Source organism: Centruroides sculpturatus, unplaced genomic scaffold (assembly GCF_000671375.1).
Source record: "Centruroides sculpturatus isolate CEXI.00-Female unplaced genomic scaffold, Cexi_2.0 scaffold1703, whole genome shotgun sequence".
NCBI classification, from domain to species: Eukaryota; Metazoa; Arthropoda; class Arachnida; order Scorpiones; family Buthidae; genus Centruroides; species Centruroides sculpturatus.
Genome location: NW_019385901.1, coordinates 42,526 through 54,584, shown reverse-complemented (window position 1 = coordinate 54,584; position 12,059 = coordinate 42,526). Strand labels below are relative to the sequence as shown.

General features: G+C 43.9%; 1 protein-coding gene across 2 annotated transcripts; it reads right to left on the bottom strand.

Annotated features, from left to right (window-relative positions):
- Nucleotides 1-1,691: 1,691 nt before the first annotated feature.
- On the bottom strand, nt 1,692-6,728 carry LOC111612490 (serine proteinase stubble-like). 2 transcript variants are annotated; one of them, XM_023353714.1, is made up of 8 exons: nt 6,675-6,728; nt 5,891-5,993; nt 4,231-4,497; nt 3,264-3,343; nt 3,095-3,204; nt 2,723-2,991; nt 2,494-2,648; nt 1,692-2,407 (listed from the first exon to the last, which is right to left on the bottom strand). In XM_023353714.1, exons 2-8 carry the CDS (start codon nt 5,931-5,933, stop codon nt 2,249-2,251), a joined length of 1,083 nt encoding a protein of 360 aa, XP_023209482.1. In that variant the 5' UTR covers nt 5,934-5,993; nt 6,675-6,728; the 3' UTR covers nt 1,692-2,248. The 2 variants fall into 2 exon arrangements, with proteins under 2 accessions (XP_023209482.1, XP_023209481.1); XM_023353713.1 differs by lacking the exon at nt 6,675-6,728 and adding an exon at nt 6,343-6,573.
- Between the last annotated feature and the right edge of the window lie 5,331 nt (nt 6,729-12,059).

Genomic DNA, 12,059 nt, shown 5'->3' with positions numbered 1-12,059 from the left:
AAAAGAAACAATGAATTCCGCCACGAAGGTGTAATTACCAGACCTAATTGTTCCATTGACGTGTTTGAAAGGCCGTCTGTACGGTAGATTAATCGGTAATAAAAACAGAATAATCATTTATCTCGTATTTCTGTTGCCCAAACCGGTTACTGCTACCGGTCGTCTACAATTTCGTAGCTCGTATTATTACTGTCGATAATTAGATATATTCTAATACCAACATAAAACTTTTATTCATTTCTGCTGTTTCTTCTTTGTTATTTATTTACCGAACTTTGCGAAAAGATTTCTTAAATCGAACTATTCGTTAATTTATACAAATCGGTAAAAAAAGAAAAGAGCTCTCGACAGATTCTTTTCGAGAAGGGCGTGAACACACCAGAGAGCTAATTGACTTCTAACACCTTTACTTATCGACGATTCTCTTAAGTTCCGCCACTCGTACTAATCAGTAATTACTAGTGTTTATTTTGGCCGGAGGAGGTCGACGGTTATGTTGGCCGGTGCTTTTACCATCGGTAGACTCGTTCTTATCCTTTGGAAAAGTTTCCCTCCGTAAATAAGATCGTTCCTCGACGATTACGACGAAAATGATTAAGTATTCCTTGCATGTTTTTCTTTAAATGACATAAGAATGTTATTTGTATTTCCAGTCGGATTTTCCGTTCCTAAAAGATCGTTTATATCCTTCGTTTTTCGAATCAAATAGAGAAAATTCTTCCCATTCGCTTCAGTCCGAATTAGCACGACAATTTCTCGTTTTCCGTTTCCGGAAACTCGTAGATTCCTGGAACACGTCCATTCTGGTTCCTCGGCTGGAGCATTCGCACCGCTTTTCGGTCATTCTTTGATTTATTCGGATGAAATTAAAAAGACGAGGACGTCATCCGAGAGCAATATATCAAATTAGGCGCGTTCTTCTTCCGTCGATCAAACAATGATCGCTATCCAATTCTCAATAAAATAATAATCGTAGGGGAAACGTAAGAAGGTTGAAGTTTGGGGAAACGTTGAAGTTTTAAATTTCTGGGAACCGCTTTAAAATATTTTTACATGTATATATTAAAATAAAAATTTTTACAACGTACAGTGCAATAGAAAATATACATATATTTTATTTAAGCAACATGAAAATACTACTGCTACATAACGTACTACAACTATCAATATAAATTGAAAATAAATTTTGAAAACTTCATCTATGTGGGGTCCCCTGGATTCGGGACTTGAAACTTAAGCTTCATTAGTTTCAATTTAGATCAGTCCCTGAACTTGAGATCCATTATTTATTTTAGGGGTTTCCTTAATAACAAAAAGATCTCTTGCCAACATCTGGGCGAATATTCATAAAATATAATACGTTATTCTCTCACTGGACAGAGATAGTTTTTGAACAATTCCGCAAGACTCTCGTTCCGTGAAATTGTTCTATATCCAGCGTCTTCAGTCAATATTCTTTCTAACAAACAATAATCGATTATCATATCGATTACGCTATCCGAATGTTACCATAATGCAATGCGACAAAATAGAAACCGATCGGACCGACGTGAAAAGTAAAAAAAGCGATTGTTTTGCGGTCGTTTTCGACAAAGAATGGAAGAAACAACTTCGACAGATAAATACAGAAGTGTTTGAATGAGTGTCATGTGGTCGGTCGTCTCTTCCTAATCTTTCCGTAAGATGAAGATGAGCGATTTATGGTTTTCGTTCGTGACCGTAAACGAGCCAATCGAAGGTTCCAACTCGAATTATTTTTTTATTATTATTAAAGACACTTTTCATAATATAACTGAGGTGTGGTCTGGGCGTCCGAGCTAATGATGCCGGTAATGGAAGAAAATAGATGATCCGGAAAGTTTCTTCCACGGGATTGGAAAACGGAAAAGCGTTTCTCTTACACCTTGAACAAGTTACATGTGGGTTTTGACGCCATGCGAAGTCTACACCTTTTGGGGTCTGACCATGTCTTCGGTGCATAATTTTGTCCCGAATCATGAATAATATCACATTTCTGAGACGGCGTTTGATGTCGAGACGGTTCCATCGATCTCCGGATAAGAACGCAGACTAAATTTCCGCCGATTTTCGGCAAACGCTTACGCCCTCCAAGTTGTTTGTAGATGACGAAGGAAATCTTGACCACTCCTTCCGAGTTACGAAACGTCCCCGGATCAGGACGAAGAGAGCTTTGCTAATTTACTTCCTGGATAAGAGATTACCCAGTGTTACTCGGCGCTCTTCCACTCTAGGCGATGATTCCTGTTATCCAGTCTCTGTATTTGGTGATGCGAACGCAGACTCCGGGCATGTTGGGTTGAGCGCATCCGACGCCCCATGATATGATTCCCGCTAAAATCCACTTTCCATCGTCATCTTTTATCTGTAAAGGTCCTCCCGAATCTCCCTGCGATGAAAAATTTGCCTTACCATTGCACCGAGACGTTTAATTTTTTATTTACAATTTATCGTCATCGACGTCCCGATACTCACCTGACAGGAATCGCGACCTCCCTCGGCGAATCCGGCGCATAGAAACGTTTCCGGAACCACTTCCAGTTTTCCGGCTTGGCGAAACATCTCTCTGCATCGCTGGTTGCTGATAATGGGCACTCTCACTTCTTGCAAAACCGAGGGGAGGATTCCTCCTGCCGAAGAATTGTTATATCAGTCGAGGACAAACAAATGGAAGAGAAAGAAATAGCACAGTACAATACAATACCTTCTCTGAGTCGACCCCATCCGGTAATCACGGCCTCTCTTCCTGCGAAAGCATCGTCGGTAGACGGCAGACATATGGGAAAAACGTGGGGTCGAAAGACCAAGGGATCGGTCAGTCTAACCAAGGCCAAGTCGTGTTCGTAAGTGAAAACATTGTAACCCGGGTGCAGAACCTTACCTCCCACGTTTTTCTCCATTTCTGGAAAGGGTTCGTTCGTGCTGCCGAAGTCGTGTTCGCCCACTCTGATTCTCATCCTGGACGGGTACAAACTGAAATCGAGAAAGTTTACACTGAAAAAACGTAATTTGACGAAATGATAACGCGGAGAAACGCAGGATCAATAGATGGATAGAAGGGAGGGAGAAATATTACTCTTCAACGCAGTGGGCGGCGGTGGCAATCCACAATCGGTTGAGGATGACGCCTCCGCATCGATGAGTGCTGGCGAATCCGTAGCTTCCTCGAACTTTCCTGATGGACACCTAAAAAGAGGTCGTTTGTAATTTTTGTCAGCCCACAATTAAGAACACGAGGAGCTCACCTGCCAAGGCCAAGAACCAAAAGCGGCGTCGCTTCCTCCCACTACTTTGGATCGGTGGGTGTCGAAGGGAACTCCGCATTCTGAACGAAACAAAAGTGATTACGACGCGAGTTACTTTAATAATTAGAACAATACTCTTATAAAGAACTTTCAAGACAGATCGCCGATCGGTCCTCCGACAGAAAGGAAAGCGGCGCGTATAAGTTAAAAGAGCGAAAGAAATTTTTATGGTTCCGGTGACTGGTGTCAACGCCAACTTCGACCCGCCGAGAGGGTTCCGACCCGACTCATTCCGGGAAAAATCTAACGAGAAATCGGTAGGGCGTGGCGGTGAACGGCCCGATTACACGGAGACCCACTAATTGTTTTCCCGGGCGAAGACACCGGGACCGTGTCGTTACGCGGGCCAATGCCCCCGAGGAGGACGAGGTCGGATCGTTCCTCGGCCCACGGTACCATACTCCAATTTTATTAATAAAAAGAAAAAACGTTGTTCCGATTGGAAATTCTGCGTCAATTAATCCCTGAAATAGGTTAAGGAAGAGACGATTTCCGTATTCCGAAAAGTGGCATTTCGTTAAGGATCGTCGGTCATCACACACGAGAGCGAGTACACTCTACGAAAGGACTACACTTTGGAAGAAATTCCTTCGATTTTAATCCGATGTAAGTACGTCAAACAGAAAATAAAGTTCTCCCTTTTCAATGTAAGAAGGCGCTCAAATACAGTACATGTATATTAATTTTAAAAATCCGGGAAAAGCGCGAAAGACAACATATTCTCCTAACCCCGAGATTAGTGGACGCCTAGGCGTGGGATCCGAGTCGGAAATCGGGAAATTTTCGCTTGTGGTGGGGTCTGGAAGTGTTCTGCTATACTAAAATAAACCCGTGATCGTAAGGATGGACAGCAGCTAGGCAGATACTTTCTAGCGAGTGAGAAAAACGTGAAAGAAGAGATACTCACCTGGACGAGGTTTCTTTCGGCGATCGGTCTCCGTCGGGCGGACTCCGTTTTCGGAGGAGGAATTGTGGAAATGGGAAGCCGTCCACTGGGCGGGAGGTTGTTCTTCGGCGTTTCCTCGGCGCCAGCAGCAGCTTCCGACCAGAAAGGAGTCGGTGCAGGTTCCGAGATGTTTTCCTTCGGCTCGGATGCATTCCCAAACGAACATGCAGGTTCCTCGTTGACGCTTGCCGTTGAAACAGGGTTTGGGTTTGATGGAGACCGACCAGGCTGAAAAAAAAGCAAAGTAATTTAGGAACTTCCGGTCGACGGTCGTCTGATTTTCTGTCCGAATTGTTTCCGAAGACGGAAATTCTGCGGCCGACCTCCACAAGCGACATTTTTTGCTCAGAAAAAATCCTTTCGGGTATAAGTACGGCGAGTTCTCGTTTTTAAGTGACCCACTTAAAAAAGATGGCGTTTGTCCAGCAAATGCACGTGGCAAAGTGATAAATTCGGCATTCTCCTAAGAGCGAAGTTTTGTTGTATCTGGACATTCTTGTTCGAAGATCCTAAGGCAGGATTCGAAATGATGGAAAGTTTCCTTAGCCGTTTATATGTGTTAGCGTTTGAAAAAAGTCTAGTACTGATGGATATCAACAATGCTTTTACGTCATCATCTTTCAATTGTAACAATACTTTCAGATGAAGATTCACTCAAATTTCTTTTTCGTAGTCCGAGTCATCTGCTTAAACCATTCCGATCCGATTTAATAACCGTGGTCATATATTTAGCACAGAACCGAAGATACACTTTCGTTTACACCTCATTTGTGCATTGCTATGATTTTTCATTCAATATAGTGTCGATATCCTCACCGAGAGTGAGTCATCGGGTAGTGTGACTTTGAAGTTTCAAATTAAAATGTAAGCATCGAAATACGGAGTGGGTGACTACGAAATCGCAAAGAACTGCGTAAACAGAGAATTGTTAATAAGCGGCTAGTGGAAAAGTCTTATTTTCTGCCATCTTTGGAGATCCACTCGTTCGTCACTCTGCTTTGGCGGGAACCGGTACGGCCAAACCGGGTGGTTAACGGAGGAAAAAAGTCCAGGGGGAAGGTCGGCGGTCGGCCGACCTTTAATCGGGTTACCGAGACGTCACCGGCCGGTCGGACTGCGTTCCCAGTCGACGGCCGCGCGTCCGTAGACGACAGGTCGAAAACCCCGAAAGTATCGAAAGGCGGCGGTCCACTTTTTTCCCTTCTCTCCAGTAAAGTTCCCGACTAAGACGGCGTTACTCAACGATTTCCGAGGTGGGACCGCTCGTGCGATCTAATGATCTGTGGGCCATTAGACAACGCCACGCCTAAAACTCGGCTAATTCGATTATTTTCGGTGGTGATCGGCCGGAACGTCGTCATTAACAGGACGGCGTCGCGTTCGGTCGTTGATTTTATTTTCGGGATAGTGACGAAATTTCCCAGGGTTCTAATTCGGACTCTGAGGGCGACGTTTAAGTCCACGTGAAAATTTTCGATTGACGCGAAAAGTCAAAGGCTGATCGTCTTTGATAACAGACTCTGTCTTCCCTTAGTTTAATCCTTAAATTGTCGACGGCGATAGACCGGGAAGGGGTCGGGCGCGGGGGCCGGAGAGAGAGAACAATTAAAGGGAGACTTACCTTGCTTAAAGGTAACGAGGGCGAAGACCAAAGTGATGTTCATGTCGTCGGACTTCCCTGGGGACGGCGCTGCGACTGGAATTCGGCATCCGTCGACTTATTCCTGAAAAGAGAGGCGTTACCGATCATAGGACGGCGTCCGGGTCCTCCTTTTGCCGTCGTCGCCCGACTTTTCCCTCTTCCGTCGACCTCCCCTTCGGCTCCTTACCGGAAAAGCGGTCGTCGCCCTCCCTTTCTCCACCCCTCTCCGTTTCTGGAAGCCGGTCCCGTCTCCGTGCGGGGACCGAGTGGCGCCGAGGCCTCCCGGACCATCCGCAGGACAGCAGAAGTGCATTTAATTTTACGAAAAAGGAGAAATCGTACGGAAGGGCGATGGTCGCTTCGATCGTTAGGGAAGGGACGGTCGTCCATCTCGCCTGTCCCGTAACTTTTTGATTGCAGGTGAGACTCACCTGTGGAGAATTCCGTTCTCCGACCGCGATTCTGCCCGGCCACGGCCGATGCGCTGGCCTTCGCTCTATTAATAACGGACCGCGATTCGAACGTCGACTCGATCGACCGTTAACCTGCCACCGGTCGGTCACGGTCGGGCGAAAGCGCGCCGACTCGGACGTACAGTACGACGCCGATTCTTCTCCGCCCGGCAGCGCGCGCGCGCTTTTAGGAAGGCGGGCGGCCGTTTCCGGTTCCGGTCGATCCCTCCGGCTCTCTCCCGCCTTCCGGACGGGACCGGTCGGTGCCGAGAACTAAACCATCGGAGGACAGGGCCTCTATTAGTGGTTACCATCCAATTCGGCTCCAGCGGGATCGGCCGAGAGCGGAAAACGCGACCGACGTGGCGTCGACGGTGACGTCGTTTCCGGCAAACTTTCCGTTTGGCCGACGACGCCGACATTCCGACACGTCGAACTTTTCCCCCAGCCGGGAATATCTGCCTCCGACTGGAACGACGAATTTCTCGAGATCAGAAAGAGCGAGATTTAAACTCGTAAAGCTTTCTACTGCGATATTTGTATACGGTGTATGTAAGCTGTCAGATTCGTCGGAACCATAAAACAATCGCGACGAAACTAAAGTTACTATTAAGTACACGTGTAGCTATTTGTAAATCTAAATTGACTAATGGTGTGAAATTCCAGAAAATTAACAATCTATAGAAAACATTTTTTGTACATGACACAAAACGGTTTCGCTGACATCTTGTTAAACAAACCTTTATCCTTTTAATAGTCTATTATGGATAAAGATTCTAGGCTAGAATATTATATATGAAGGTTTATTTATATTGTAGACAGATTCTGTAGATTACTGTAATTTCTTTAAACAATGTTTATTGACCAACGAATTAGTACAATTTCGAGAGATAATGTACAGTACTGTACGCGTAAACTAAAACATAAATATCGATCGTATAAGAAGGACCGTCGAGAGCTTTTATGGGAACCGAAGTAGAGTGGGTCCTTTAACCTGTTGTTTTTTAAACATATGAAATAGCCTACGTGGTATGTTCCTTTATTAATAAAAGCAGTCTTAAAGATTTTTTTCGCTAACGGAAAGTAATGTTAATTTTATACGGGTAGAAATAACTAAGAGCTCCTAAGTTTACTTCGGGCTCGAGAAAAAAAGCTCATTTCTCCTCCACTCTCGATGGCCCTGCGTATAAGCTGCCCGAGCGCGCACTTTTCTCAGGGCAAAAAGTACAAACGACAGAGCCGTAGCTTATTGGAACGTATTTGTTCCCCACGTTAAACACAGCTAATGTTAAAGCTAACTTCTTAATATTGTAGATATTATGAAAAAGGCAAATAATATATGTGAATATTGGGTATTACATACATACGTGTTGTTACGGATCTGTTATCAGGCTTCAGACTGTATACTGTACTGTAACTTTGTTTAATTAATTCAGTTTATCATGATTATCTTTGTAAATATTTAATTTAATATATATTTTAAAAATTCGATTTAGAAGTCTGTGTTGATTTTTCTTTTATTCCTAAAGACGGAGGAAAAAGTTTCGAGTAGCCCTTGAAATTTCCCAATCGATGAACGACGACGTTTATTCGTCAGTTTTTCCGTTACGTCGGGTGAAGGATGAGGTAAGTANCCCGCAGTGTTCCATAATACCACCTTCTCCTCTATTATATCGGCTATATTTTATAAAATTTTTATATTTATGTCATTCGAAATCATAAATGTTCTTTTTGAGTTTGAAAATTTTAAAATACCCTTCCTTTTCTATTATATCCGTATTATAGAAAGTATTTAGGTTAATATTTTGTATCATTTCACTGTTAAAAAGTTCTTATAGAATGTCTATGTGTATAATATTAAGATATAGCCTAATTTATACAATTGTAGCCTATTTCGCTTCACGCATTTCTCTGTATTTTGTTTATGTTTGCATTTATACGGATGATCAGGTACAGGTATACCTCGCCTTACGTCGGTAATTGGTTCCAGGAGAGGCGACTTAATTCGAAAAACGACGTAAGTCGAATTTACTTGCCACAAATAATCGTTCCCAGTCCTGTATTTTATTTATAAATGCATTTTTAATAACATATGGTTAATAAGAATCTATTTTAAGCTTACAAACAAATAAATTTTAGTTTTTGATATAGTACAGAAAAAAGTAATCTAAATTTATGAATTCATGTACGTACAGACTTATAAATGTAGATGTTTACAATTTGGCGATGTTTACAGTACATCGCGGACTCTTTATTTGTGAATGTGGTTTGCTCTAAGACATTATAAAATAAGATGATTTTGTAAGGTTAAATAACAAATACAGTTATTAGAATTATCTTGGACAGTAGAAAATAAACTAATTTATATTAAACTAGCTTTTGCCCGCGGCTTCGCTCACGTTAAGAAGTATTATTATTAATTAGGTATTGTTTTTGCGGCTTTACTTTTGTTTAGCGTGTGTAAAAAATTACGGCCTACAAAACTTCTTTGTACACAATATTCTTAACTAATCTGTCATTAGGCGCTAAAACTATCAAGCTATTGGGTGAACTTACTCGTGAGCAAGCAACATAAAACTGTCCATGAGAGAACATTCTTCAACTTCTCCATTAACGTTCAGATTTTCTTTAGCCATTTTAAAAAAGTCTAACCGACAAAACCTATACTTAAACCAAACGAAAACAAAACAAATGCCAAATACAAAGCAGAGTCTATAACCAAAACTACTAAACCGAAACAAAGCAAATGCAATCCAAAATATGCCAAGAAAAGAACAGCCAAAATCGTCAAATATAATCCGCTAGAAATATTTAGGTATAGTATGTACTATTAGATACGGCGGCCNCTCCTAAGAGCGAAGTTTTGTTGTATCTGGACATTCTTGTTCGAAGATCCTAAGGCAGGATTCGAAATGATGGAAAGTTTCCTTAGCCGTTTATATGTGTTAGCGTTTGAAAAAAGTCTAGTACTGATGGATATCAACAATGCTTTTACGTCATCATCTTTCAATTGTAACAATACTTTCAGATGAAGATTCACTCAAATTTCTTTTTCGTAGTCCGAGTCATCTGCTTAAACCATTCCGATCCGATTTAATAACCGTGGTCATATATTTAGCACAGAACCGAAGATACACTTTCGTTTACACCTCATTTGTGCATTGCTATGATTTTTCATTCAATATAGTGTCGATATCCTCACCGAGAGTGAGTCATCGGGTAGTGTGACTTTGAAGTTTCAAATTAAAATGTAAGCATCGAAATACGGAGTGGGTGACTACGAAATCGCAAAGAACTGCGTAAACAGAGAATTGTTAATAAGCGGCTAGTGGAAAAGTCTTATTTTCTGCCATCTTTGGAGATCCACTCGTTCGTCACTCTGCTTTGGCGGGAACCGGTACGGCCAAACCGGGTGGTTAACGGAGGAAAAAAGTCCAGGGGGAAGGTCGGCGGTCGGCCGACCTTTAATCGGGTTACCGAGACGTCACCGGCCGGTCGGACTGCGTTCCCAGTCGACGGCCGCGCGTCCGTAGACGACAGGTCGAAAACCCCGAAAGTATCGAAAGGCGGCGGTCCACTTTTTTCCCTTCTCTCCAGTAAAGTTCCCGACTAAGACGGCGTTACTCAACGATTTCCGAGGTGGGACCGCTCGTGCGATCTAATGATCTGTGGGCCATTAGACAACGCCACGCCTAAAACTCGGCTAATTCGATTATTTTCGGTGGTGATCGGCCGGAACGTCGTCATTAACAGGACGGCGTCGCGTTCGGTCGTTGATTTTATTTTCGGGATAGTGACGAAATTTCCCAGGGTTCTAATTCGGACTCTGAGGGCGACGTTTAAGTCCACGTGAAAATTTTCGATTGACGCGAAAAGTCAAAGGCTGATCGTCTTTGATAACAGACTCTGTCTTCCCTTAGTTTAATCCTTAAATTGTCGACGGCGATAGACCGGGAAGGGGTCGGGCGCGGGGGCCGGAGAGAGAGAACAATTAAAGGGAGACTTACCTTGCTTAAAGGTAACGAGGGCGAAGACCAAAGTGATGTTCATGTCGTCGGACTTCCCTGGGGACGGCGCTGCGACTGGAATTCGGCATCCGTCGACTTATTCCTGAAAAGAGAGGCGTTACCGATCATAGGACGGCGTCCGGGTCCTCCTTTTGCCGTCGTCGCCCGACTTTTCCCTCTTCCGTCGACCTCCCCTTCGGCTCCTTACCGGAAAAGCGGTCGTCGCCCTCCCTTTCTCCACCCCTCTCCGTTTCTGGAAGCCGGTCCCGTCTCCGTGCGGGGACCGAGTGGCGCCGAGGCCTCCCGGACCATCCGCAGGACAGCAGAAGTGCATTTAATTTTACGAAAAAGGAGAAATCGTACGGAAGGGCGATGGTCGCTTCGATCGTTAGGGAAGGGACGGTCGTCCATCTCGCCTGTCCCGTAACTTTTTGATTGCAGGTGAGACTCACCTGTGGAGAATTCCGTTCTCCGACCGCGATTCTGCCCGGCCACGGCCGATGCGCTGGCCTTCGCTCTATTAATAACGGACCGCGATTCGAACGTCGACTCGATCGACCGTTAACCTGCCACCGGTCGGTCACGGTCGGGCGAAAGCGCGCCGACTCGGACGTACAGTACGACGCCGATTCTTCTCCGCCCGGCAGCGCGCGCGCGCTTTTAGGAAGGCGGGCGGCCGTTTCCGGTTCCGGTCGATCCCTCCGGCTCTCTCCCGCCTTCCGGACGGGACCGGTCGGTGCCGAGAACTAAACCATCGGAGGACAGGGCCTCTATTAGTGGTTACCATCCAATTCGGCTCCAGCGGGATCGGCCGAGAGCGGAAAACGCGACCGACGTGGCGTCGACGGTGACGTCGTTTCCGGCAAACTTTCCGTTTGGCCGACGACGCCGACATTCCGACACGTCGAACTTTTCCCCCAGCCGGGAATATCTGCCTCCGACTGGAACGACAAACTTCTCGAGATTTAAACTCGTAAAGCTTTCTACTGCGATATTTGTATACGGTGTATGTAAGCTGTCAGATTCGTCGGAACCATAAAACAATCGCGACGAAACTAAAGTTACTATTAAGTACACGTGTAGCTATTTGTAAATCTAAATTGACTAATGGTGTGAAATTCCAGAAAATTAACAATCTATAGAAAACATTTTTTGTACATGACACAAAACGGTTTCGCTGACATCTTGTTAAACAAACCTTTATCCTTTTAATAGTCTATTATGGATAAAGATTCTAGGCTAGAATATTATATATGAAGGTTTATTTATATTATAGACAGATTCTGTAGATTACTGTAATTTCTTTAAACAATGTTTATTGACCAACGAATTAGTACAATTTCGAGAGATAATGTACAGTACTGTACGCGTAAACTAAAACATAAATATCGATCGTATAAGAAGGACCGTCGAGAGCTTTTATGGGAACCGAAGTAGAGTGGGTCCTTTAACCTGTTGTTTTTTAAACATATGAAATAGCCTACGTGGTATGTTCCTTTATTAATAAAAGCAGTCTTAAAGATTTTTTTCGCTAACGGAAAGTAATGTTAATTTTATACGGGTAGAAATAACTAAGAGCTCCTAAGTTTACTTCGGGCTCGAGAAAAAAAGCTCATTTCTCCTCCACTCTCGATGGCCCTGCGTATAAGCTGCCCGAGCGCGCACTTTTCTCAGGGCAAAAAGTACAAA

Coding starts and splice junctions, on each gene's coding strand:
- LOC111612490 (XM_023353714.1), bottom strand. CDS start 5,933: ATGAACATCACTTTGGTCTTCGCCCTCGTTACCTTTAAGCAAG. Junction 3,344..4,230: donor CCGAAAGAAACCTCGTCCAG/GTGAGTATCTCT, acceptor TGTTTCGTTCAG/AATGCGGAGTTCCCTTCGAC. Junction 2,992..3,094: donor GCCGCCCACTGCGTTGAAGA/GTAATATTTCTC, acceptor TCTCGATTTCAG/TTTGTACCCGTCCAGGATGA.